This window comes from Lepisosteus oculatus, chromosome 12, assembly GCF_040954835.1.
Source record: "Lepisosteus oculatus isolate fLepOcu1 chromosome 12, fLepOcu1.hap2, whole genome shotgun sequence".
Taxonomy (NCBI): Eukaryota; Metazoa; Chordata; class Actinopteri; order Semionotiformes; family Lepisosteidae; genus Lepisosteus; species Lepisosteus oculatus.
The window spans coordinates 7,913,886-7,936,921 of record NC_090707.1 but is presented as its reverse complement, the minus strand read 5'-3'; the positions used below and the strand labels follow the sequence as shown (position 1 = coordinate 7,936,921).

The following is a 23,036-nucleotide window of genomic DNA, read 5'->3' as shown; positions in this document are numbered from 1 at the left end:
CCCAGACAACAAGGCCGACAACAATATTGTCGCGAAGCTGTATTCCAGACGACCTCTTGGCCACCACTGGCGGCTTGCGTGCGTTTGTGGGTTTTAAAGGTACCAATCAATTAGCACCTGCTTTCAGATCGGGGGAGCAGAGCGCTTGACTTCTTAAACACTTAATTTAATCAATGAATTAATTAGCTGGAAAAGATGAGTAACTCGAGGGCCAAGATTTCCAGGCCCCGGAGCAGCGGCGCTTCTGCAGTTCAGAGGCCGCAGTCTTCCCTTAGACGTGTCCCGCGGTGATGGATCGGTAGTCCGGCCGTATGTCATGACTACGATCGACGGGAGTACCACGCTATTTTCGGGAGGTGATGTATTTAACCGGATTGCACGGCGACTTCATGTTGAAAAGTGAAAGCGCTGCCTTTTCCCGGCCTGCTTTTTCCTACGAAAACCCTGTCGAATATTTTCAGCACGCGTTTTGGATGCGGTCTTGTCTTGGCCCCCCCTAGACAGAGATGGTGAACCTTTTCTGGGCCGTGAAATTGCGCCCTCTTAGCAGCACAGTGGCTCAAAACGTGGCGCACGCTATGGCCATTTTTACGGTTAAATTGAAATAGAGCAGGAGCAGATTGTACATTTCACAACCCTTGGGTTTGCAAAATCAGGAGTACTGTATTTGTAGCATTCCTATTTAACGTAGTAGTAGTGGTAGTAGTAGTGATTAAGCCCTTCACTTGTTTATTCTTTATTTTGATGATACTCGGTACTGTGCGGCTTTCATATTTTACAAAACATTCAATATTTAAGCCAGTCTCTTTAAACCAGTCTTGCTTTCTCGGTTCGTCCCAGGACGCGGGAGCATCCAGATTCAAACTTGACTGTTGGTATTTTTTTTTGCGTGTGTATGTCTTGCTAAAATTTCAAAATTGAAATGGTCTCGAATCTTTTTATCTGCTCCACAGTGGGACAGATAACGGGGTTTCATTAAAAAGGCGGGAGTGAGAAAATGCGCCTGTTTTCTGGGAAAAAAAATGAAACGTTTTTGCTTACTTCGTGTTTTTTCAACTTTTAAAAGGAGAAGAGGGGTTTAATTTGCTTGGTGTTGCATTCGATTTCATTTTGTGTGCAGCTAGACTACACAACCGTAAATATAAACTGCTAGCGATGGGATTCAGTACTGAATTAAAATACATCTTTAATAAGTCATATTGTTGACTAACATTTTTGGTGAGAATAACTTCCTCGCTTTTTTAAAAATAAGATCGTATTTAACATGGCTATTATATTTTTAACAGTTTGAATCATTCCCACAATAATTGGAAAACTGAAGAAATACGTTCGTTAAAACTATGGCATTGCAAAACGCATCTATAGCGTTATTAGATAAGTTCTATATGTAAAAAATACACTGTTGTGCTTGTATTGGTTGCAGAAATTATGATTGTATTATGTGTATGACCTGAAGTCTGTTGTGCTGGCTATACCATCTCTGTCCAGCAGTGGACGGGACTCTGGCCTCAGAACTGGAAGGTTGTGGGTTCAAATCCCATTAGTCAGACCCCTGAGCAGGGAACTTCACCTGCATAGCTCTAGTAAAATAACCAGCTACAGAAATGGGTGCAATTGTTAGTTTCATTAGATAATTATATTGGCATATCTTGTTTCTTTATTTATAAAAGTACAGGTGTAGTAGTTTTAGATGCATGATGTATACCATGGTACTGTAGGTCAGTCTGGTCCTCCAGTGCTGGACTTGGATGCCCTTTCAGTTAGCACCTGGAAAACGCAGCCGGTGGATTTCGTAGCCACTAAGCTGGTTCAGTTAAAACCAGTTAATGTCGGAGATTAAAAGAGAACTAGAGTCTAGATCTAGGAACAAGCAATAGGTTTATTCCATGCTGAAAATAGAAGAAAGAAAACACAAAGTTTCGGCTGTGGAGCCTTCTTCAGGTGTGGAAGGCTCCACACCCAAAACGTTGTTTTCTTTCTTCTCTTTTCAGCATGGACTAAACTGTTACACGTTCCTTTACAGCCTACGCATGCTGACGCAGCTGCCCACATTATGTGCAATGGGGATACGATATCTATTGCACAGCCACTACTTTTCTCTCTGTACCTTGGAGGATTTGCAGATGCAATGAAATGCAGAAAACGGCAAACACTATGGCTGTTGCGTTTATCTAAAGCAGTTTACCTCCACTACTGGGCACTTAATTTGTAGCAGCAGGAGTAAAGCAAGAGCAGAGACCTCACCATGGGATCTGAACTAGAGCCCAGAGCCCTAACATCTCTGCTGTCCCTGCACCCTGAAATACTTCTTTGGGGTTCAACACACATTCTCTGAAACAACGATGTTTCACATATATGTAAAGCAATTTATTCGTAAACTTCACGAGGCATCTGGACGACATGAAACGTTTACCGCATTCTGCATTTGAAAAAAAATATGATCGTCTGTGGGGGGGGGTTCTTGGATCTACACCCGATTTTGGAAAGGCCAAAGATGTGTTTCACCCATTCCAGGAAATCCCTGTCACAGTTCACCCGAGTTTGGGGGGAAAAAACGAGATTCCACGGAGCTGTATGTTCTTAAACCGATTTAATTCGTACTTACACCTATATGGAAAACTGTATTATGGTAACGTATACACTTAAACCATATGGATATTAACCTCAAGTCCAATACATACTTATTTAACAATTTTACCAACAACTGCAACGCTAAAAGCGTATAAGAAGACACGCTCTTGATGGTGGAATTAAGAACAGCTCTTAACAGCTCATTCACGTGTTGCATGTACAGAACGAGCTGTAATATCGTTAATTGCCTCCTTCGGTACCAGCATGCACTCCCAAAGCGATATAAACAGAAAAGCGCAGTATATCATAAACCAAGACGGCACAAATGATAGAGAACCAATGTCGTTCGTCTCGGTTGTTATAAGGGGGTGAGCTAAAAAAAACTAGTACTAGACGGCTGTTCGGTCTAGTGACGTATTCAGGCTAGTTGCCTTGGTGATTGAATTCTGGAACCTATTGGCTTCCGTCCTCTGGCAGTCACTGGTGTAGCCAATGGGGTGTGAACGGTAGTTCTCCGTGTGGCGCGTCTGGCGGAACACGTGTTTAGTCTCTCGGTGTAGGGCGTGGGTGTGGACACGCTGGAGTAGGTCAGGTATTTTGGCTTTTGGTAATTTATTTAAAAACGGACTATTAGTTTGGTGTGATGCAGTCGAATCGTTTTTAAAGGGAGAACTACTTTGCCAGCCGAATAACATTTTCGTTAAGGGTACGCTTTTTTTTTGTCAAAAAGCAGTGATTAGAGACAGACGTTTATTTTGGTTTACTAAAGGTACAGGTTAAAATAAATAGTAAGAGTTTAAAAGCTATAGGGGGTGTACGAACTAGACGGACTGACTACTGTGGCTGATTTTAAAAGATTACAGAAGAGAGGAGGTGATTCAGCCCGTTTGGCCTATGTGGTAGTTTAATCCTAACTGATCCGTAGATCTCATCCAGACATGTCTTGAGCAAAGCCAGAGCATGGTTGGGTAGCGTGTTCTGTACACCCACAACCTTCTTGTACGGTGAAGTGCCTCCTGTTCTCAGTAAGAAATGCTCTTTCACCAGTTCTTAATCCGCACACATTTCCATGATTGCCCGCTACCTGTAGTTTGAGGAATAAAAAAAAGTCAATCTTTAAGGAGCAATAATACTGTAAATATAAATACACCACATTGTATGCTCTGTGCGTGTTCATTACTGTTGTTGTTTTTCAGTGTATGTTTGTCATTTAAGTCATTCCTACCTTTTCTACATCTGTGCTGATTCCTTACAGACAATCTAGTTGGGTTTCCAAAACGTTGTGCGTTAAGGTAAGTAAAGTCAAACTTATTGGTCTATAATTACAAAACGGTAGTTTTCTCACGTATTGGCTGGATGGGCATTTATATTAGTTATTCTCCAGTCTGTGGTTGTAAGTGTGTCTTGAGTGAATGGGGGAGAGGTTGCATCAAAGGTCTCTGAATAAGGCGAACAGTTTCCTGTAGAAACTAGAATTTGTAATCTGTCATGCTCTTGTTTCAAAATATTTAACGTTTATCTTTTGTCTTTGCTCGCCTTGAGTCACGCTGTCGGTTTCTTCCTTGGGGAAAGATTATCTTAAGACATTTACCTGCAATCTTGTCACTAATAGTTGTTTAGTAATATACTGTACTGTTTTGTACATACACCCTACAGCATTAAAATCCTCAGGATTGCAATTTCAGTGTTACTCTTTGGGAAATTTTAGTAATTATATCAAAGTCTTACCCAAAAAGAAAATGGTCTTCACCAGGCTTGGTAATAATAATTATGGGGACTCCCTTCCACCACCACCAATGTGTAGCACTTATCTGGATGATGTGACGGCAGCCACTGTGCACCAGTATGCTCACCACACCCCAGCTCTCAGTGGGGAGGAGAACAGAGAGATTGTTCTTGCTCCCTGCCTTTCAGACAAAACACTGGATCATGCAGTGCTTCAGATTTTTCGATTGTTAATCAGAGTAGTGTGTGTGAAATCCTCATTTATATAACTACTCATAAATGGCGTGAACTAGTCCTAATCTTTTTTTTTTTCAAATCTCCATTTTAAAGTTTGGCAGAAGTCTCAGTTAATGCAGCTTTTAATGGGGGCGGTTGGACGGTAAACTGCTTTCTTTCAGTTTTTTGTTTTGCATTTTTAGGTGTGTAGGCATCTGGAGGTATTAGCATTTGCCCACAATTCCTCAGAATCCTTCCCTTGGGTGTGCCCGAGCGCTGAGCCCTGTTACCATGGCGTTTTACCAGCGTGTGTGGAGCGCTCCGGCCGTGGCCTGGACCCCCAGTCCGCCCCTGAGCTTTAGAGCCCCCCAGCTCCCCGTGGCGGCGTTGGCGCACAGCCCCTGTCAGATCATTCTCTCCCCCGCGACGGTCGACGTCGTAATCGCTCCGGGGAGTGCGCACAGAAACCCGCCGCCTCTTTGCCGAAACAGTTTCCGTGAGCTAGCTGGTAAGTCTTCCTCGCGTCGTGCGTCCCGGCGGAGGCGTTTCTGTATCGGGCTCCCGGGGCTCGGCGTGCCCACGCAGCTCTCGGAAGAGCGGGTGTGCTTCGCTTGTGATGATGTACGATTGTATGACAAGTTCAAGTTGTGAGACAAGTTCAAAGGCCCAGTGTCTTTCATTTCTATCCTTTTTAGTGCAGTACTACTGTATGTGCATTTTTGTGTGTAAGTAGTTGGTACTTAAGGACGTCTACATCATGGCCAGTCTCTGATCTTGGCGTGCACTTTCACTTTTGACATCTGGAGCTGGGGATCACAAGGTCTTTAAACTGTGCTGCTGCTGAGGTGGTCACTGGTAGGAGGTCATCTGTTGTTTTGCCCATGGGAAGCCTAGCTTTGAAACTCCAGACGGATTGCTGAATCATTCTAACTCTGTGGTGTGTTGTCTCTCTTCAGCCCTGCCTTCGACTGACGAGGAAGCCACCATCTTCCACCTTAACAGGTAGCAGGAATCCTGAGTGTGTATGCCTATCTGTCTCTACACGCGCTTTGTGGAAGAAGGTCATTTTCCCCCCACTGTACTGTAATATTCTGGGTATGATGGTTCTGCAATCGTCAAAAGTAACACATTTCTTTTTGTTTTAATACCCACCAGTACATGATATGTGTATCTTAAAACATTTGACATCAATTATAATCTAAATTATAACTCTACCTATTAAAAACTGGAGTATCCTCCATATCCTGCTTTTCACGTAATCTCACTTTTATTTACTGCAATCTGATTTTTTTTCCAATTATGTATGCCTATCGCTGTCCATAATATTTAAGCTATATATGCAGCTAACAAAGTCGTTAATGTGCACGCTCACTATCTTACTGAGGAGATCATGGGGTGGTGGTGGAGGGGACTGTGTTGCAGTGGGTGGTGTGGTGGTGATGCTCCCCTCCCTGCAGTTTTCCCTGGTTCGTTCCAGTGATTCCAGTTTTGCCTGCATTGCATGGAAGTCAATTTCAGAATTTGGTTGCATATCCCTTTGAGGCAATAAGTGCATGAAGTCTGCAAACCCCTGCGCTCACTCTTCTCCACTTTCTGCGTGCCTGTTTTTGATTTCAGAGCCGTGTTTGATTTAGTGACCGCTGAAGGGGGTTTGGAGCTCACCGATTCAAAATTGCTGGGCTGGTACCTGTCCCTCCCTGTCAAAGACCGACAGTTCATACAAGGTGATGGTGAGAGGTTTTTTTTTTGGGGGGGGGTGGGAGGTTGCAGGTAAAGCATTTGGTCTAATTCCAACAGACTATGGAACAGCTTCTACCTCCAGGCAGTTAGCCTGCTAAATAGCCAACCTGCAGCTCCTTCAGCAAATTGCCCGTAATGGCCACATGGACATTCTGTACAGTTTTCACTGTATTGGGCATACAGCACTACTTGGACATAATATATTGCATACACCCTGGACACATCCCAGCTCTATTCATATTGAGTTTTGTCTGAGTTTATTTTATTCCTTTTCTATTGCATTATTATCTGTTTTGTAACCTCAATTTTGTGATTTGTATTCCCCCCTGGTGAGCTCGTAGAAAAGACAATTCATTGCCAGCAACTACTGCTGCACACTGTATTGTTGTGCATTTGATAAAATAAACTTTGATTGAAGTGTGTATGGAGGTCACATCGGTCCTTTATGGAGTTCTCTAGATCCACACATCTTGCACGCGGGAGATTTTCCAGAGGTATTATACTAGGCGTTTTGTAGGGGAGAATACGTTTCTTTCCTCCAAAAATTCACAGTGCGTATTTTTAAAAGTAGATCCCCAAAAAGAAACTTCTCTTTTGTGTGCACACAAATACTGTACATCTTATTTTAAAAGTTTATTCTTTATACTGCATTTTGAAGGAGAGTGACAGGAAAGAACCTTGCAGTACTTTTTAAAAGTTGAGGAAAATGATTGATTTTTAGTAATGTAACCTGACATTTTAATTTGATTCGGTCTGCACTTTAAGCTGGCATTTCAGTCGGTGAAATTAATCAAAAGCCTCGACTTGAGTACTAGATCTATGATGGACTAAATTGTTTCAGTGCTTCATAGTGTAAAAGCAAAATAGTTTTGCTGTATTTCCACACCAGTGAGCAAAAAATGCTATTTAATGGCACAGTAGATTTGAGATTTTAAAAGAGAATGTTTGCAAAGGTACCTGAAGGAACTTAAAAATGTTCCTGAACCTTATGGATTATATTGCTCTGTAGAGCAAATAAATTCATACCCCTGGAGTTTTCAAAGAATTGAAGGCAAATGATAATTCAGAACAGTTAATAACTTGTGTTATGCTCACATTATGATTTAAACAGTTTAACAAGATTAAATTTTGTTCAGTAGAAACTACATTGGCATTCCATTTACGAATGAGTAAAAAAAGATGCAGTAAACAAATATTGAATTGAAGTGTGCTTAATGAAACACAATAATTCAATTGCAGTTATAAACCATACCAAGCGATGCACAGTCTTTAGAGTGGTATTCATTACAACCTGTAATGGTTTTCTTTACCACCAAACACGTTGAGAAACCTTAATGTTGATGCAGTCTGCAGTAATATCACTCTGGGGAAGATAAAGTTAAGACCATGTGGTATTTGTTAACCTGGCTTCTGACTTCGCTCCTAGGGACCGATTACAGTCTAAGCAAAGTTCATGGAATTCTGGTCCTTGACTGGTTAAGACTCATGGTCCCAGGACTGCTCTGGTCACAGACTTGCAGTTGCTAAACCCAAAGGACACTGGTGGTTTCAGTAAGAAAATCAGAAGTTTACCATTATATGTGCTGTAGCTTGTAATGCTCTGGTTGTTTAATTTCCTTGCAGGAGAAGGGGGGCTGTTACGTTTCCTACAAAGACACCCAGCGCTGGAAGTTAGTAGGAACTGTGTGTATTCAAAGAGTAAGCGGTTTTGCATGTCTTTCTGTTTTTCCTTCCGAGTTCATTGTTGCCCATTTACCAGAGTCCTGGCATATTGGCAAGGCTGCCCAAGTGTGTTGTTACTGTGCAGTTGGCAGAGTAATCACTCACTTTGCTATCTCCTTTGTACATATTCAGTAAGCAGAAGTGTAAAATATTCATGCATGTGCTTCAAAAAGATGTTTGAGAAGAGTGTTTCTTCAATTTCAGAGCAGAACCGTCCGGGCGGTGAACACTGGCAGGTGGAAGAAATGTCCTCCGCTTTGAATAAGTAAGGGGAATATTTCTTTTTTTCTCTTCATTCTTCGATTAAATCTATCACTTCTGATGCAACTGTGCAGTTCCATGTGATGTAGCAAGTAAAAAGTGGAGTGATTTTCGCGAGGATGGTTTGCTAAATGAAGTTAATGCAAATGAAATTAAGAAATATTTCTTGTTTAACCTATTGTTAGCTTTGCCACAAGGGTTTGGCACAAAGCCGGTCAAAAATGGTTATGCAGTTCTGATCAGTGATTAAACAACCTGGTCGTCTAATATTTCACAGATCAAGAAGACCGACTTTTTACTGCATGCCTCACTGCAGGAAGTGTGGAGCCAGAAGCGCTCCAGATACAGAAGAGTGCAGGAACTGTAGTGCACACCAGGCAAGATCAGTGCAGTGTTTATCAGGTGGGTGCTGGGTGTGCATATGTTTCTGCGAGAATGTTAAGGGATGTTAATGGAGGGGGTAAGGAAAAATAAACAGCAAGTTTTCCCTTCATAAATGTTTGATCTGTAATTTCCCTGAATTTTGCATGTATTGTCTGTGAAAGCAGACTTCCAGTTTTGAGTTCCCCTTAGTTTTGAGCAAACCTTTTCTTTCTTCTTAAGAAAAAGGCTGGCAAAATAGGTCTTTCATTGGAAGTAATTTGGTTTCTTTTCTGTGCACTTTTGTGTAGAGCCAGAAAAGGTTTTACTTCCTGACTGCGTCAAGCAAGAACTCGCCATACAGAAGCCCAGTGCCGATCCTGACTTGTCTGAAACATTTGAATCTGCCTGTGATAGCAATCTCGTGGCTGACAGAGATGGGAGGGTTGATGAACCCAAAGGAGCCCGCCTGACTCCTCACCTGCCTGAAGAGTGTGTGAACGTTGTGTTCAAAGAAGCCTCAATTGAGGCTAATTATTCCTTGGACATGAAGCTTGAGAGCCATAAGATTGTAGAGGGCACTGTGGAGGGTACCTCTGCTGAGCGAGGGCTGCGTTACCTTGGAGAAACGGAGACCGTGGACTATTCTGTAGATGGCCTTAACCTGGAGATGGAATCTCTTCCAGATTACTGCAGTCTGGACAGCACCGGGTTTGACCGTACTGCTGCTGAGCCCAGTGAAAGCCCTTTGCCCTCGGGTGCAGTGACTGCCGAATATTATATGAGTGTTCAGGGGGACCACAGGACCGCAGAGCTGTTTGCTGGGGATTGGGCTGAGCTGTGGGATGCCTCCTCCTTTCCCTCTGCTGCACTTTGGGTTTCTGAGAAATTTGACCTGGACTGCGTCGGTGCCTTAGAGGGGTGGTCTGACGAAGCTCAGTTAGCGGGCGACAATCCGAGACCCGTTGACCCAGAAAACCCAGAATATCGCAGCGTTGCCAAACTGAAGCCTGTCCTTCCAGAGCCGTCCTCTCGGGGGGACGTCCCTGGACACTCTCACCAGCGCGTCGTTCAAAGCTGTGTCCGCACAAGAGACGGCGGTCTCTCCGCAGGAGCGGCACAGCGGCGTGCTCTGGCTGCAGGTTGCAAGAACGAGGAGGGGTGGCAGGAGGCGGAGGCTCTCGGGAACCTCTCGGGCAGGCCAGCCGTGGGTGAGGAAGCGAGCACTGAGCCGCGTGCAGACGAACACGAGATGTCCTCTTACGAGGAGTGCTTCACGTCGGCAGTCCCCGCTGCGGATGAGGCCTTGGGGAGGAGCCCGGCGGTGGCGAAGGACCCCTTTGCTGGTGGCGATGCTGAAGGAACCCCAGGGGCTGACTTCCTGTTGGGTGGCAGGAAAAGCCGAGTGCTCATCCCGTCGCGAAAGCGTGAGCACGGCGCCATGGGCAGCCCCCAGATCACGGTAAACCAGATGGTGGATGCCGGTGGGGATTTCCGGGCCAGTTTCACATCAAGCCGGGCCACAGAGGCTAAGCCAAGCATGGTGAGCACCTCCACTAACACTGATGGCAGCCTGCAGGCCGCTGGGCTGGACAGGGGCACCCAGACGTCGAGGGCTGCGACCGTGGAAAAGCACGTTATTACCGAGCTGTACATGGAAGACCTGGACTACTTCACTGAGGTACTTGCAGTGATTTTTTTTTTCGGGGGGGGGGCGGATTCAGAATAGTAGAGAGGGTGTCATGTTTATGAACATTTGTTTTTTTTTCCCCCAGTTTCCTTCATGACCTGAAACATTTGTCTGAGGGCCTTCAGCTGTGTAGACCAGTGTCTACAGGTCCCAAATTAAATTGCCAAAATATAATGACAGATAATCTACTGACTGTAACTTTGACCTTTTATTGATGGAGCTTTCTTTATTTACACCAAATGCAGTCCGTCGTATCGGAATGAGGACACCTGGATGTATGTAACCCACTTGTTCTGATTTGGTGTGTAGTGTTTACATGACTGTTCTCATTTTCAGTGAAGTTTTAACTTGCAGATGCAGTTCAAACATCTTTAAAGGGTTCCTGAATTGTCTTTCTAGGAGTTCATGAAGTTAAGGGGTGCGGAAGCAGAATTAAAAGACCTGAAGGAAAAGCTATCAAGGTAATGTCCAGCTACTGAGATGTGGTGACCCTGTATAGCCTTTTAAGGCATTTCAGAGTGGCTGTGCTGCATTGTGTTTGGCATTTCTGTTATTCCTTAATTACTTTTTCAATAGCAAGTATACATGTTAGGGATCTCCTAGAGAAGATGATAGAGTACAGTTTTAACCAGGATTACCCTAGTGCAAAATTTAGGGTTCCCAGGGAAGGGACAAGATAAGCTGGCTAGGACTCTCAGCTTTCCTGCAAAAAGCAATTTATTGTGCTGCTGCGCAGTAAGTTACAAATGAACTGGTTTTGTCGCCACAAGCAGAAGCACAAGGTGTGGGGGGGGAAATTCCCTGTGCATTACTTTCTACACAGTCATCGTGCCTGATGCAAATTGCGCGCGTCATTTTTCGGCCAGTCCGAAGCTGGCCCCCGGCACTTTCATCTGTTGCCCCTGACAACAGCACAACATTGGAAGGACAGCGTTTAATAATTTCCACTTTGAACCGGACGTCCCTTGATTTGAAGGGAGAATATCCTTGAGTGTCATTTCTGCCGCCAGCCTCAACCTCTCTGACAAAGCCTTGGGTAGTTTTGGTAGGGTTTATTTTTAGCATTTTTTTATGAGGAAACTGGGATGTGACGCTGGGGAAGACCAGGAGTTGGATGAACTCCTACAGTCAGCCACAGCACATTCAGATGTGGATATTTTCAGCCCTAAAGGCCTTGGTTTCTTATGGCTCTGTGGACTATCTGTACATGGAATGATCATTGGAAATAGGAGTAGGATCCTTCGAATATAATTGTCTGGCAGTGTGGCTGCCCGTTTGATGCAGAACTTGTTTAAAGTGCTGATCTGCTGGTGCTGTGTCCCCTGCAAGTCGCTGACTTTGCCTGTGCAGCAAGTTCCTAAAAGGACTGTCTCCCAGGGGGCTTTGGGAGGGTGAAGGAGACTGTTCTTGTTGTCCCCGTGTGTAGACAGGATAGTCTGCTGTAGCCCGCGATGTGAAAAAACGTCTGACAGTTCGGAACAGAGGGGGTGAAAATGACCAAAATAACCCATCGGAAGATGTTTTTTCCCCGGGTACTCCGGATTTTGTTTCCCACTGCCCAAAGCCATGCTGATGGGTATACTAACTATGCTAAATTTGCTTGTTCCATGAGGAGTGGGAGTGAGGCCTCTTCCTCAGTAATCTGCCCTGTCTGGGGTAGCTGGGAAGGCGCTTCTTAGTCTGTATCACCATATGTCATGTGATTTTTAGGACACTGGTGTTCAAGCCTGGGCTGGAGAGGTATAGTATAGCTTGTAGTGTATAGGTTCCCTTAATTCATCTGTCTTTAAAGGCCTGCAGCAAACACATTTTTAATTAATTTAAGAAGCTATATTTCACTTCAGTCTGAAATCTTCAGCTCTGGTCCTCGATTCCCGTTTTCATTTCAGAATATCTCCAGTTGACCTCACGAATAAATAATGATGCGCCAGGTCTGTAGGAGTAAAGCCAGTTTAAGAGTGGATCAGTCTTGGTTGTGAACCCGGTGAACCAGCTGCCACCATCCACTATGTCAATCCATCAACACAGCACGAAAGGCTCTTGTGGGTGGTTACAGTATCCATCTGCTCTTCTTTGCTGTAGCCTGGCTGTAATTCTTGCTTGGAGATGGTTTTCTCCTTCTGCGTTTTGACTGGTGGACTGCTTGTGCGTCTGTGTGTGTCAGCAGTGCGGGCGGCGAGCTGGGCGGGCTGGGAGGCTGTAGCTGTGGCTGTGCCCAGAGAGCCCTGTCCGCGGAGCTGCGGCTGCTGGCCCTCCACTATGAGATGTGCCAGGAGCACTGCTGGAGGCTGTATTACACCGCAAACGAGGGCTCCATCTCCGGCCTGCGGTAGGCAAAGATCTACCCGTTTAAAACCTGCAGATGGTACTCGGCGTGTTTAATTCAGAAGTATGCTGAGTATGTATTTAAACATTCCAGTGTAACCCATTCAGATTTGTGTTTATCCCAAATATCAGTTGCTACTTACGAGCGTTAAAACAAAATGTGAAAACTTTGCAAAAGTATCTTTGTAAAACACTAAATGTAGTAAAGTAATACTTCAACCGGCAAAAGGATCAGCTCACTAAACTGGTGAGGGCTCGTGTAAACTCAGTTTTGGCAGTTAATTGCTTCAGTTAAATTGCTAAACTTCAGCGGACCAAAACTTAAAAAAAACCTGCACATTTACGGGACGGGAGTCAAGTTGCTTGTTTGTTAACTGATAGTGGTGAGCAGAATGTTTTTACTGCTAGTTTTACATTTTTCATATTTTTGTTGTAAGTGATGTTTTAAGCCAGCCGTCCTCAATCTTTTCCAGGCCTTTTTAAAGTGCCAGCAACTGATTTCAGTGGCTGAAGAGCTTGGAGAAGTTGGTAAACTTATCCAATTATGCCAAAAAAAAGCTGATTCATTTCACTTTGAGCCCAGCTGGGCTGAAGGCTTGTAGATGTTTCGGGTGGGCCAGTGCCCAGCTTGGGGACCTCCGTTTTAAGCAGTTGCCTGGTTTGTCTTTGTCCATGTTTGTCCTGGGCAGGGCAGAAGCTCCCCCCGACAGCCTGGTGTGCGTTCTGCAGGACCTGCAGTCGAGCTACAGGGCGATGAGGGACAGCATCCTGTCGGGCAGCACGCTGGACCAGCTGGCCCCTCTGTCCGTCAGTTCAGAACGCATCCTCACTGGCCAGCAGTACACTCCGGCACAGGTGCGCAGTGTCAGTCTCCGTGCCAGTGGTCTTGATTACACAAGACACTCTTGCAGTTCCGCTGAATGTACAGTACCGTCTTTTCAGGATGCCCATTGAGTTATGTGATGTACAAGTCTGTTTCGTTGGATGTGCTTTCAAAAGCTGTCTTTCAGCTGCTCTGTTTTGCAGATAATACCTGTGGAGACTCATGATGAGGTCATATCTAGGTATGTTCCTTCAGTACTCTCATTTTTCAAAAACTGATATTTTAAAAATAGTGATATAAACCCTTTGTTTGATTACTACAATAAATCAGATGTCTGAAAATGTGAGCTGAGCGTTAACTAAGTCTGTGTTTTGCGCCGGTTAATAGGAATCAAGCCTGAATTAATCAACACTCTGTGAACGTTGTGCTGTTGTGTGATGGGAGTCTTTACTTGTTCCAGTTCTGAAGAGCAGGACAGTGAGCTGCCTGCTCAGGGAGGTGCGAGGGAGACGCAGGGGGGAGTCTCCACGGACTGTGATGTGCTGTCCCTTCACAGCCCTCCTGGTCAAGTGAGTATTCAGCAACTGGGTCACCAGACTTTAAATGCCTGGTTTGCTTTGCATTTGTTAAAGAGCAGTGAACCAAAATTGTCCATTTGCTGTAGAGCTGCTTTCTAATGCGTTCTGAAAAAACTTTTTAAATTGGTTTTAGAAAGCTGCTTGAATTTCAACGAGTATATTTTGCCCTAAAACCAAAGGCTTTGAAGATGTCGCTCTGATGCTATGACCAGAATCGTGCAGTAATGTTGCATAAAGATCAACTCATATCATATGTACATTTTTCAATAATATAATCAAAATATTGAATCATATTATATTGCTGAAATACCATTGAAACAATTTTGTGGAATGCTTGGGGATGATGAGTTTTATATAAATGTGAAGAATTGAATCCCTTGCTCGCTGTATGAATGGGCTCTGATGAATGCGTGCAGGATGGTCATTTGCTTCTCTCCCTGCATGCTGTTGACGTTGCTGTGTAGCTGGAGGGGGCGTGTGCAGCGGTGTCTGAAGAGCCCCGAGAGCCCGCTTGTCACGGGGCCGGGAGAGACGAGACCCCCGGCAGGCAGGTGGGCCAGGCCAAAGGGGAGGAGCCAAGTAAGACAGCTGCTGTTCACTGGTCTCTCTTTTGCCCCAGAGTGGCACCTTCCAGAATAATAGTACTTCTAGGGGGGTTATACTAGACGTTTTGGAGCAGACAGTTTTTTTTCTCCAAAATCCTTCATTTCTTGCAGTGTGGACCTCAGCTCATCACCTGTCAAGTCAGATTCTGCATGATGCTCAAGACAATAAACAAGAAGTGTGTCTAAGCATACTTTTTGAGCTTAGGTGGTCTGTGGCGCTGGTCTTATCAGACTTCATACTAAAGTGGATAAGCTCCGGACTGTAATGTCCAAAGCTGTGAAACGCTGCTGGAGTGCTCTTTCTCTTCCTTATGTCCGCCTCAGGGATGCTACTGTGGAATTTTGGAAAATCACAGGTCGACAGCGATGCATGTACTCTCTTCTCCTCACCTTGCTACGTTAGTGATTCTTGGAGTCCTAATGTGCCATCCGATAAGCTGCGTGCTGGCTTAAGTACATGAGTCATGTGGGTGTCTCTGGTAGTAAAGAGTACCAAATCTGTTGTATTGGGTGCTGTTCTTAAAACGGGAAGATGTCACTATTGCAGTGTCTACCTGCTTGTCCATTCATAGCTGTGAGCGCCAGCTGTTTTTTCTTTAACTCAGAACACTACCTGCAAGGACGTGCGTTTTGAAATGAATAGTGTCTGCATGTACTTGTTCGTGGAGCTTTGCAACACCCTGGGGCAACCATATTTCCAAACGCACAGATAATCACACCCTGCAGGGATGTTATTCCTTCCAGTCTCTGTCCTGCCGGTCTCCTGCACTGATTTTGCACCGACAGTGCTGATGCTTTTGTTGTCAGGTGCGATGACAAAGGATCTTAACGAGAACTGGTATGATGCAGAGGAGGACTTTGTGTCCACCAGCCAGGAGGATGATGCACAGCACAGAGCAGGAGCAGAGAGCCCCAGGAAAACGAGCAGACAAGAGCACAGGAGGACACATGTAAAAGGTTATTTAACACGGATGTGTGTAAGACAGTGATATTCATCTTCCATTCCTTGTACGAGATCTGGCATCTAAGTTTTTACTATTGGTTATGAAAAAAGTTTATTTTAGAGGGGTAGTTAGTCCACAATGGAAAATAATATATAATTTACATGTGTTTAGCCTATGGTGCATGGTGACAACCTGGGACAGTTACTAGATCATTAACCTGTTGGTAATAGGCATGCCAGCATTCATGTGTGAGACTGTATGAAATCCTTACTCACTGGTGGCTACTTCCAAAACTAATGATAGCATACAACAGATACCCAGCATGATGAGCCAAGCAGAGCACTCTTATATTGTCCTATTACAGAAAACGATTTGGCATGCCAGGTAAATATTTCACAAACTTTTCTCAGATGTTCTTATGATTTATAACCGGAGCTTCTATTAATTATTTATAGTTATTCCAATAAGCGCATTATTGTTAGATGTTTTCCCCAGTATTAATAAGTGCACATAAATCTTTGTGTATATTTACGATTCCAAATTATAAGCTTGTGACAAGTAATTTCAGTTTGGAGTTCTACTGAAAATTGCATTTTAGATCCCATTGCAGCCTTAGTGCACTTATAACCATGTGGAAATGACGCAAGGATATCCTAGTTTCCAGAATCGATTTATTTTAGCTGTCAGCAGACCCTGTTGAATTTGTGTACATTAAGGTTCATGTGTTCTTTTTTTTTTCTTTCAAATCTCCAGAAAGTACCATTGAAGGGGAGAATTGTGTGGGTCACTATCTGTGTGTCAGAGGCCTGTCTGTTAATGTGACTGAGGTATGGGAAGAGAGGGATCAGTAATATTATTGGAGTATTTATTCAACATTGAAGGCAATAGATCAGCATGATGATAGCACTCCACTACAGGCTCTTTAATTACCTATGGCTTTGGGTCTCATGGACCGTAATAAATCATTCTGAGATGTAATTGGTAATATGCTGTGCCTATTACTGTATAAGAATGGTATAGAGGGGCACATTGTTATGCACTGGATAAAATGAGTCAGCAGTATCTTAAAAATGTATTAGTGATGCATTTAATCATTGTAATACTTTGCATCAGAAAAAAAATGCTTGGCATTTATATTTAGTTATTTTCTATCCTCTTTAAGTACTGGTGTTACTGGGCAGTAGACTAGGCTGTAGCAGACACCTCTATAAAGACAAGTAATAATGATTCAGTGACTGGATCTCTGCGATGTGTTAATGGAAGTCACCATGAGAAACTGCAGGTACAGCTCCTTGTGCCATGACTCCTTGGGCACTATCCAAAAAGCAGCAATTTGAGTCTCCGCAAACTTTTGTGTTACCATATAATAAGGGCTTGCTTTTCTTTTAGAATGAGATAATGACACTGTTTGAGAAGTACCGTGCTACAGATGTGTGGATGACAAATGTGGGTCATAACAGGTAAAGTTTTAAGCACCAGAGAACTGAGCAACAGGAGAGACGTATTTAAACATGCTTACTTTGAATAGAGGAAATAGATAAAGTATTTTTGAATCAGTGCTTTAACTGTATTTAATTGTTCTTGAAATTAAACGTTCTTCTCTGTCATGGAGTTGGACATTTTGCATGTCATTCTGGCACTCTGTGTACAGACCTGTGAAAGCGAAGGCTTGGTTTCTCCCTTCTTCTTGCTCTCTCAGGGTGGCTTTTGTGACGCTTGGTAGTGCCAGCGCCACAGAGCTGGCGGTTCAAGAAACGAATGGGAAACAAATCCAGGGGCAGTCCATTAAAGTGGATTGGATCCGAAGGCCCCCACTGGTAAGCCGGGATTCCTCCAAATCATCGCAGCGCAACCGGATCCTGGCGCATGAAGCCTGCGCCAACAAGCCAACTTCCGATCGAGGTGTGACCCAGCCAGAGACCAGACCTCCGGCACCATTCATCCCTGCAAAGGTCTGTAAGCTCACAGGCTCCTGCCCTCTTTCTCCTCTGCTTTAAGGTGAAAGAGCCCTTGACGAGAACCAAGTGTCTGAGTTTCTTCTTCACAATATAGGGCTACAAATAGATTTATAAAAGTGTTGTACGTGTTGCCTGGGTTTGAAGCCGGTTACATTAAGTGGAGATGAGACAGGTTAAAAACAACATGAGCATCAGTATTATTTCACTTAGCAAGTGTTGCGATGCTTTTTTTCCTTTTTCGGGACGGCATCTCGGTCCTGAAAACATTAAAGAGGAGACTTGCTTTTCTTCTCTCAACACCCTTGGTAGCAATCTGTAGGACTGCCAAGTGTCCCGCAGGAGGCTGTAGAGGTCAGTTGCAGGTGAGGTCCACCGTTTAGAGGTCCTTTGTCCATCTGTCCTGTGGGCAGCCGTTCAGCAGGAACCTGGACAAGCTGACGCGCGTGGAGAGGAAGCCCACCTCCTCGGGCACGTTCATCCCCCAGCACTACGCGGAGATGGGCAGCTTCGACAGGCTGATGGCACAACTGTCCGAACTGCACCCGGAGGCCGGCCGGCAGAGGATCGTGGGCGCGCTGCTGGAGCTCCGGGCCCAGAAGAGGGGCTTTCTCAGCGGCCTGCCCCTCAAGACCATCGTGCAGATGACCTCCGACCTGCTGAGGAACCCACAGGGTGCGAGAATGAATGACGCAGGCAAGTGCGGGTTCTGAAGTTGTTACATGGCGTGGGGCTGTAATTTTATATTGACTATCAAATTCAAAATGCAATTCTGAAATGACAAAACCCTATTTTTTTTTTCTCTTTCTTTTTAGGTCTCCCCCTACAAAATTGACAATCCATGAGGTGTTGATGTTGCTCTGCGTTGTGGATTTGTTTCATTTTGATTAAAAAAAACAGTTTCTGAGCTACTGCAACACAGTTTCATGTTTAGCAGAAAACCAAGGAGGGGGAATAGTAAATTAAAAAGACGGCTTGAAAAGGATTAAAATAAAGCAACAAGTGACGTTTAACGTCAAGCAGTAAAGAGAGGCACTCGGCCTACTTTTGTTGCCGGAAACCGAGGGGAAAAAAAAGTCATTTGCAAGCAAAAAGCTAGTAAAGCCTTGATTTAAGAAAATTTTGATTTTGGAACTGCGGGGCGTGATCCTTTCTGTTCGTCAGCTGTAGGTTTTCCTGAGGGGTAGTTCTGCGTCCGCAGCTGCTGTTGGAATTTCAGTCGCTCTAGCTCCGTGTTGGCGGAGAATAAAGTTTCCTGGAGTTGACTCTGTCGTGTTGTCTCTCTCTTCCTGCTCCGCGTCACAGTTAACAGTCCGGAGAGCAGCCGTGCTCCCTATCAGTACGATGTGGCTCCTTGAGATAAACTCCATACTACATGGTTAGCACTGTGAAGGCTGGGGTTCAAATCTCACCTAGCCATCTTCCCCTCTTGCTGTTTTTTTTTTTATTTAAAAAAATGTAATTCAGGTACTTCTTTTTAAACAAGACATTTGCGACGTTTGACTCTTCTAGGTTTTTGACAGAAATCGGGAAACTGTTCTCCTTTGCACCGCCTCCAAACCTGCGCACAGATCACAGCGCTCAAACTATCATCAGCCCCGACAAACCTCTCCAGCTCGGAAGAAGACCAAACCAAAACCCGTTTCTGCAAATACAAAACATTACGCAGGAAATACGTGTAACTGTTATGGGTAGAGATGTCTTTGTGTCGATACTAAAAAAAAATATTTTCAGCATTTCAAAACACCTCAGGTTCTCCGGTCAGTCGTGCTAATATTATACTGTGTGTGAAAACGGAAACGGTGCCCTTAATATACACGTTTTAAACTTTTTTATTGAAACAAAAATTCATACTTTACAAAAAGTCCATATAACGTATCAGTAACATGTAATGCCATTACACTTCATGAAAACGAGTAAATAAAGATAAGTTCCGCACGGCTTTCACATGATTACATGTCGATATAGTCTGTTAATACACGAGGGGAAAGCAAGACATTAACTCAAGTGCAGTGCTGCCGTAGTAGGTTGCAACTTCGAGCGGGCACACATATTGTGCTAAATGTGTTACAATACTTTGAGCATCGCCTGTTAATTCAAGAAGCTCTTTGCGGACGGCCCGTAACCGCTGAAGGTATGGGGGGAAGCGGACACGTTGAAATGAAATCAGATGGAAAGCCGTTCCTTGAGTTACCGGGTATATTCGCACCCGCAGGGCTGGGCTCGTCCGTACAGCGGTGCGGTACCGGCGTGCGACGCTAGGTGTCGGTAACAATATAGTAACGGAACCTCTAATGGGAAACACCAAAACACCTTTTTCTTCAGTGCAATAACCTAAGATGATGATAATAATAATAATCCTTACACTTATACAGTGCTTTTCTGAAAAACTCCACTCAAAGCACTTTACAGGTAATGGGGATCCCCTCCACCACCAATGTGCAGCCCCACCTGGATGTCATTAGATGCCATAAGATGGAATTAAGCAGGTTCTCTCAGAACTCCCTCTGCTTGTCGGATGCAGAGCTCTGTGAACTATCTTTCTCGTTTATTGTGGTCAGTTTGGGTCTTTGAAACACCAGTGAAATATGCCGAACGAACTGTTTTTAATAAAGGTCTTTCAAAGATCCGTGAAATACAGCAAAGGGACGAGTAAAGGTTTGTTCCATGCTTAAAAAAAAAGAGAAGACAAATACAACCGAAACTAGTTTGCTTCACTCGGCAAAGGACAATGCCGATTTTTAATTGGAAAGCCAGGGTACTGGGTCTATGACGCGAATGTGATGTATTGGAACTTCGCACTCACCATATTGACGCTGCCTAGTTTGCACTGGAGGTTTCTCGTTCCTGTAGGTCGTTGACTAATATGTAAGTGACGTTTAGTGATACTGAGACGGATGCGCAATCAGCCGTCACCCGTGTGCGAGCTTGCAAACCGCCAGTGGGCCGTATCGTCCACCGTGCACGTTCACAACGCAGTTCAGCTCTCGCGAGGAAGGCAAGTTTGTGGAAGAAACTCTCCGTGTTTTTTTTTCTCCTCGCAGACTGAAAGGACGCGCTTGTCGCACAGTGCCCAATATCACTGGGTAAAACGTGGGAGAAGGTCTTCGTGCTGTGACAGGTAGATAAAGGGAAGAGAAAAACTAATTTCAGATCAAAACCCTCTTAACAGAACCAGATGTTAAAATTTGCACCTCACATTTGCCCAATGTGGAATGGCTACCCACAGGACTCTTGATTATTAAGTGTTTTATTAAAGGCAAATCTTGATTTCTATTTCCTTAGGGGTATTGATGTAAATATTAAATTATTTTGTGCATCACCTGTATATTCAAGGATCTGTTCGATGGGGGGTTAATTGCTGAAGTTATTCTATCCAGGTGGACAGTTTCTTAAGGTAATTAGTCCTATGAAGAAGCCATTACTGGACATACCCGCACACGCAGGGCTGAGTGTGTCAGTATTACACTGCAGTATTCGGGGAGAGGACACTAGATGTCAGTAACGATACAGTCTGCGATGAATACTCTGGGGGAGCTACTAAATAAAGCTTTCTTATTGACTCGCCTTAAATCTACTGTATTACACACCTGACATTCGCATTCATAATATGAGGTCTGTCGGGTACATATTTATGTCCTTGGTAACAGCAGTCGTACTGTTAACGACCATACGTTAAGAATATATATTTATAGCACTGCTCGGTTGCGTCGAACTGTGTTAGAGATTATTTAGCATGTGCCCCCGTCCCTCTCCCCTCCCTGGGAGTTTGGAAGGGAACGATTTCAGATAAGGCCTTATTTATTTTATGTAGGTAAAAACGGAAACGTGGAGGCGCTGCCGGGCGAGACTTGAACGCTGATCCATGTTTCCGTTCGGATCATTCGTTGCTGCCAACATCCTCCAGTTTCGGACAGTCTGAAGTGTTCCCCCTCCCTGGGAAGGAGCAGATGTTTCTCATTCAGAGACAGCAGCATCAGAGGCATTCTTTGGCTAATTGTGCAATTATCGGACGGTGCCTTTCATCACAGAAGATGGTTTTATAATGCCCATTCCTAATTTAAAACAAACCCACCCTCGTTTAAAAAAAAAGTATTTGTACTCTTGTCAGCTTTCAAAAAATAGGCGAAGGTTTTCGGGTTTTTTTGGCGGGGTGGTGCTCCGGTCCCTCTTGTCATAAATTAGACCACTGCGTCAGACACGGATGACGAGCGCGATGTCCTTTGTTCATCGCGGGAGTTTATTTTTGTTTTTGTTTTTTAAAAAAAGAACAAATATCCAAAAATACTCTTTTTTGAGAGAGGCCATCGGTTACACTATTTGAACTGAAAACTCAGATGTCACGTTCATCATCCCGGTACCACCACAGCCTACTCCAACAATGTGGTAGGCCAGTAAAAGTAGGGTAACATCCTCTTCTCAAGGACAATCTTTCAACAACTGCTCCTTGAGATTGATAGCAAGTACTACGCAAAATCTCGAAATAGTGAAGTGAACGGGGCATGCAGCTTACGGATGCGGCAAATTATATGAAAGCGGAAATATGCTACAGTAAACGTTTCCACGAGATTATCAATTTTTTGTACCGTTTTAAAAATCGAATCACACGAATAGTGTTGAAGGAGCCGTGCGAACCCTAACAGCTAGATGAGCCTTCGGCAAAGAGCTGTTTGTTGTCGTTGTTTTAATTCGGAACTGCAACGAGATGGGCTTCTGTGGGCTGTTCAAAAGCCAGGACTCAGGTATGCGGACCAACCTCAAAATAAAGTAGCACACACTATAAAGCACTTCAACAGCCACAGGGCTTTAGAAAACAGAAGTCATAATTAAAATAAACCAGTTCTCTAAGAAGGGGCTAGCTTTTAGCTCGCGTTTGTGCGCGGTCCGTATCTCTGTAGAAACGTGTTTAGAGCGAAGTACATAGCGTCCAAAATCACAACCAATTAATGAGATACAATGAGGGTTGAGATACAAAACCTACAGAAGTCCTATACTCCTATTCAAACAGGCTATTCAAAACTAGGTTCCTCCGGCAGCCGTGTCAAAACAGTCCAGGCTCATTAACCCAGAAAAAGCTGTTAAACCTGTTGGCGTCTCCGCCAGTAGCTCGAAGCCCTGTGACTGGGGGTGCGAACAACAGTCTCTCGAAAGGAGGTAACCCGCGACCGGGCTCTGGAGAAACGGGAAATCATGGTGAACTTCACCTTTCAGCGGTAAAGGCAGGGGTGGAGATGTGGGTTTAAACCTGGCAATCTCCTGCGTTTAAGGATACGCTCCAATTTTCCGTGGCGCTTAACATTATAAACCAGCGTGAAAACGAACGCTTGTATTACCGTGAAACAAAGAGCAGCATTGAAATTAACTTTCAGTAAAAACAAAAAATACCATACAGGACAATATAGGGAGTCTGTCTCCTCGGTCTCCTTTTTAAGAAACGCCTCCAACGCCCATACTGGTTACCCACCGTTAAGGCCAGAGAGCTGTCTGTACTGGTTAGGGATGTGAGACTGCTGAAGTTGGG

General features: G+C 44.3%; 1 protein-coding gene across 8 annotated transcripts; it reads left to right on the top strand.

Moving 5' to 3' along the window:
• Positions 1-189: 189 nt before the first annotated feature.
• rbm44 (RNA binding motif protein 44) lies at positions 190-18,780 on the top strand. 8 transcript variants are annotated; one of them, XM_015358256.2, is made up of 21 exons: positions 2,535-3,158; positions 3,827-3,863; positions 4,716-5,020; positions 5,469-5,514; positions 6,130-6,242; positions 7,876-7,950; positions 8,179-8,239; positions 8,513-8,637; positions 8,907-10,276; positions 10,685-10,746; positions 12,450-12,614; positions 13,300-13,465; positions 13,637-13,674; positions 13,894-14,002; positions 14,476-14,590; positions 15,424-15,573; positions 16,314-16,387; positions 16,950-17,020; positions 17,260-17,512; positions 17,929-18,211; positions 18,331-18,780. In XM_015358256.2, the coding sequence occupies exons 3-21, from the start codon at positions 4,804-4,806 to the stop codon at positions 18,348-18,350; spliced, it is 3,513 nt and encodes a 1,170-aa protein (XP_015213742.2). In that variant the 5' UTR covers positions 2,535-3,158; positions 3,827-3,863; positions 4,716-4,803; the 3' UTR covers positions 18,351-18,780. The 8 variants fall into 8 exon arrangements, 7 of the variants coding, with proteins under 7 accessions (XP_069052766.1, XP_015213742.2, XP_015213740.2 ...); XM_015358254.2 differs by having other exon boundaries at positions 2,535-3,163; positions 3,768-3,863; XM_015358261.2 differs by lacking the exon at positions 2,535-3,158 and having other exon boundaries at positions 3,174-3,863; positions 6,130-6,236.
• The last annotated feature ends 4,256 nt before the right edge of the window (positions 18,781-23,036 follow it).

Excerpts from the sequence above, each read along its gene's own strand:
- rbm44 (XM_015358256.2), top strand. The coding sequence starts at position 4,804 with ATGGCGTTTTACCAGCGTGTGTGGAGCGCTCCGGCCGTGGCCTGGACC. Across the intron at positions 15,574-16,313 it reads CAGGAGGACACATGTAAAAG|AAAGTACCATTGAAGGGGAG; the intron begins GTTATTTAACAC and ends TCAAATCTCCAG. Across the intron at positions 16,388-16,949 it reads TGTCTGTTAATGTGACTGAG|AATGAGATAATGACACTGTT; the intron begins GTATGGGAAGAG and ends CTTTTCTTTTAG.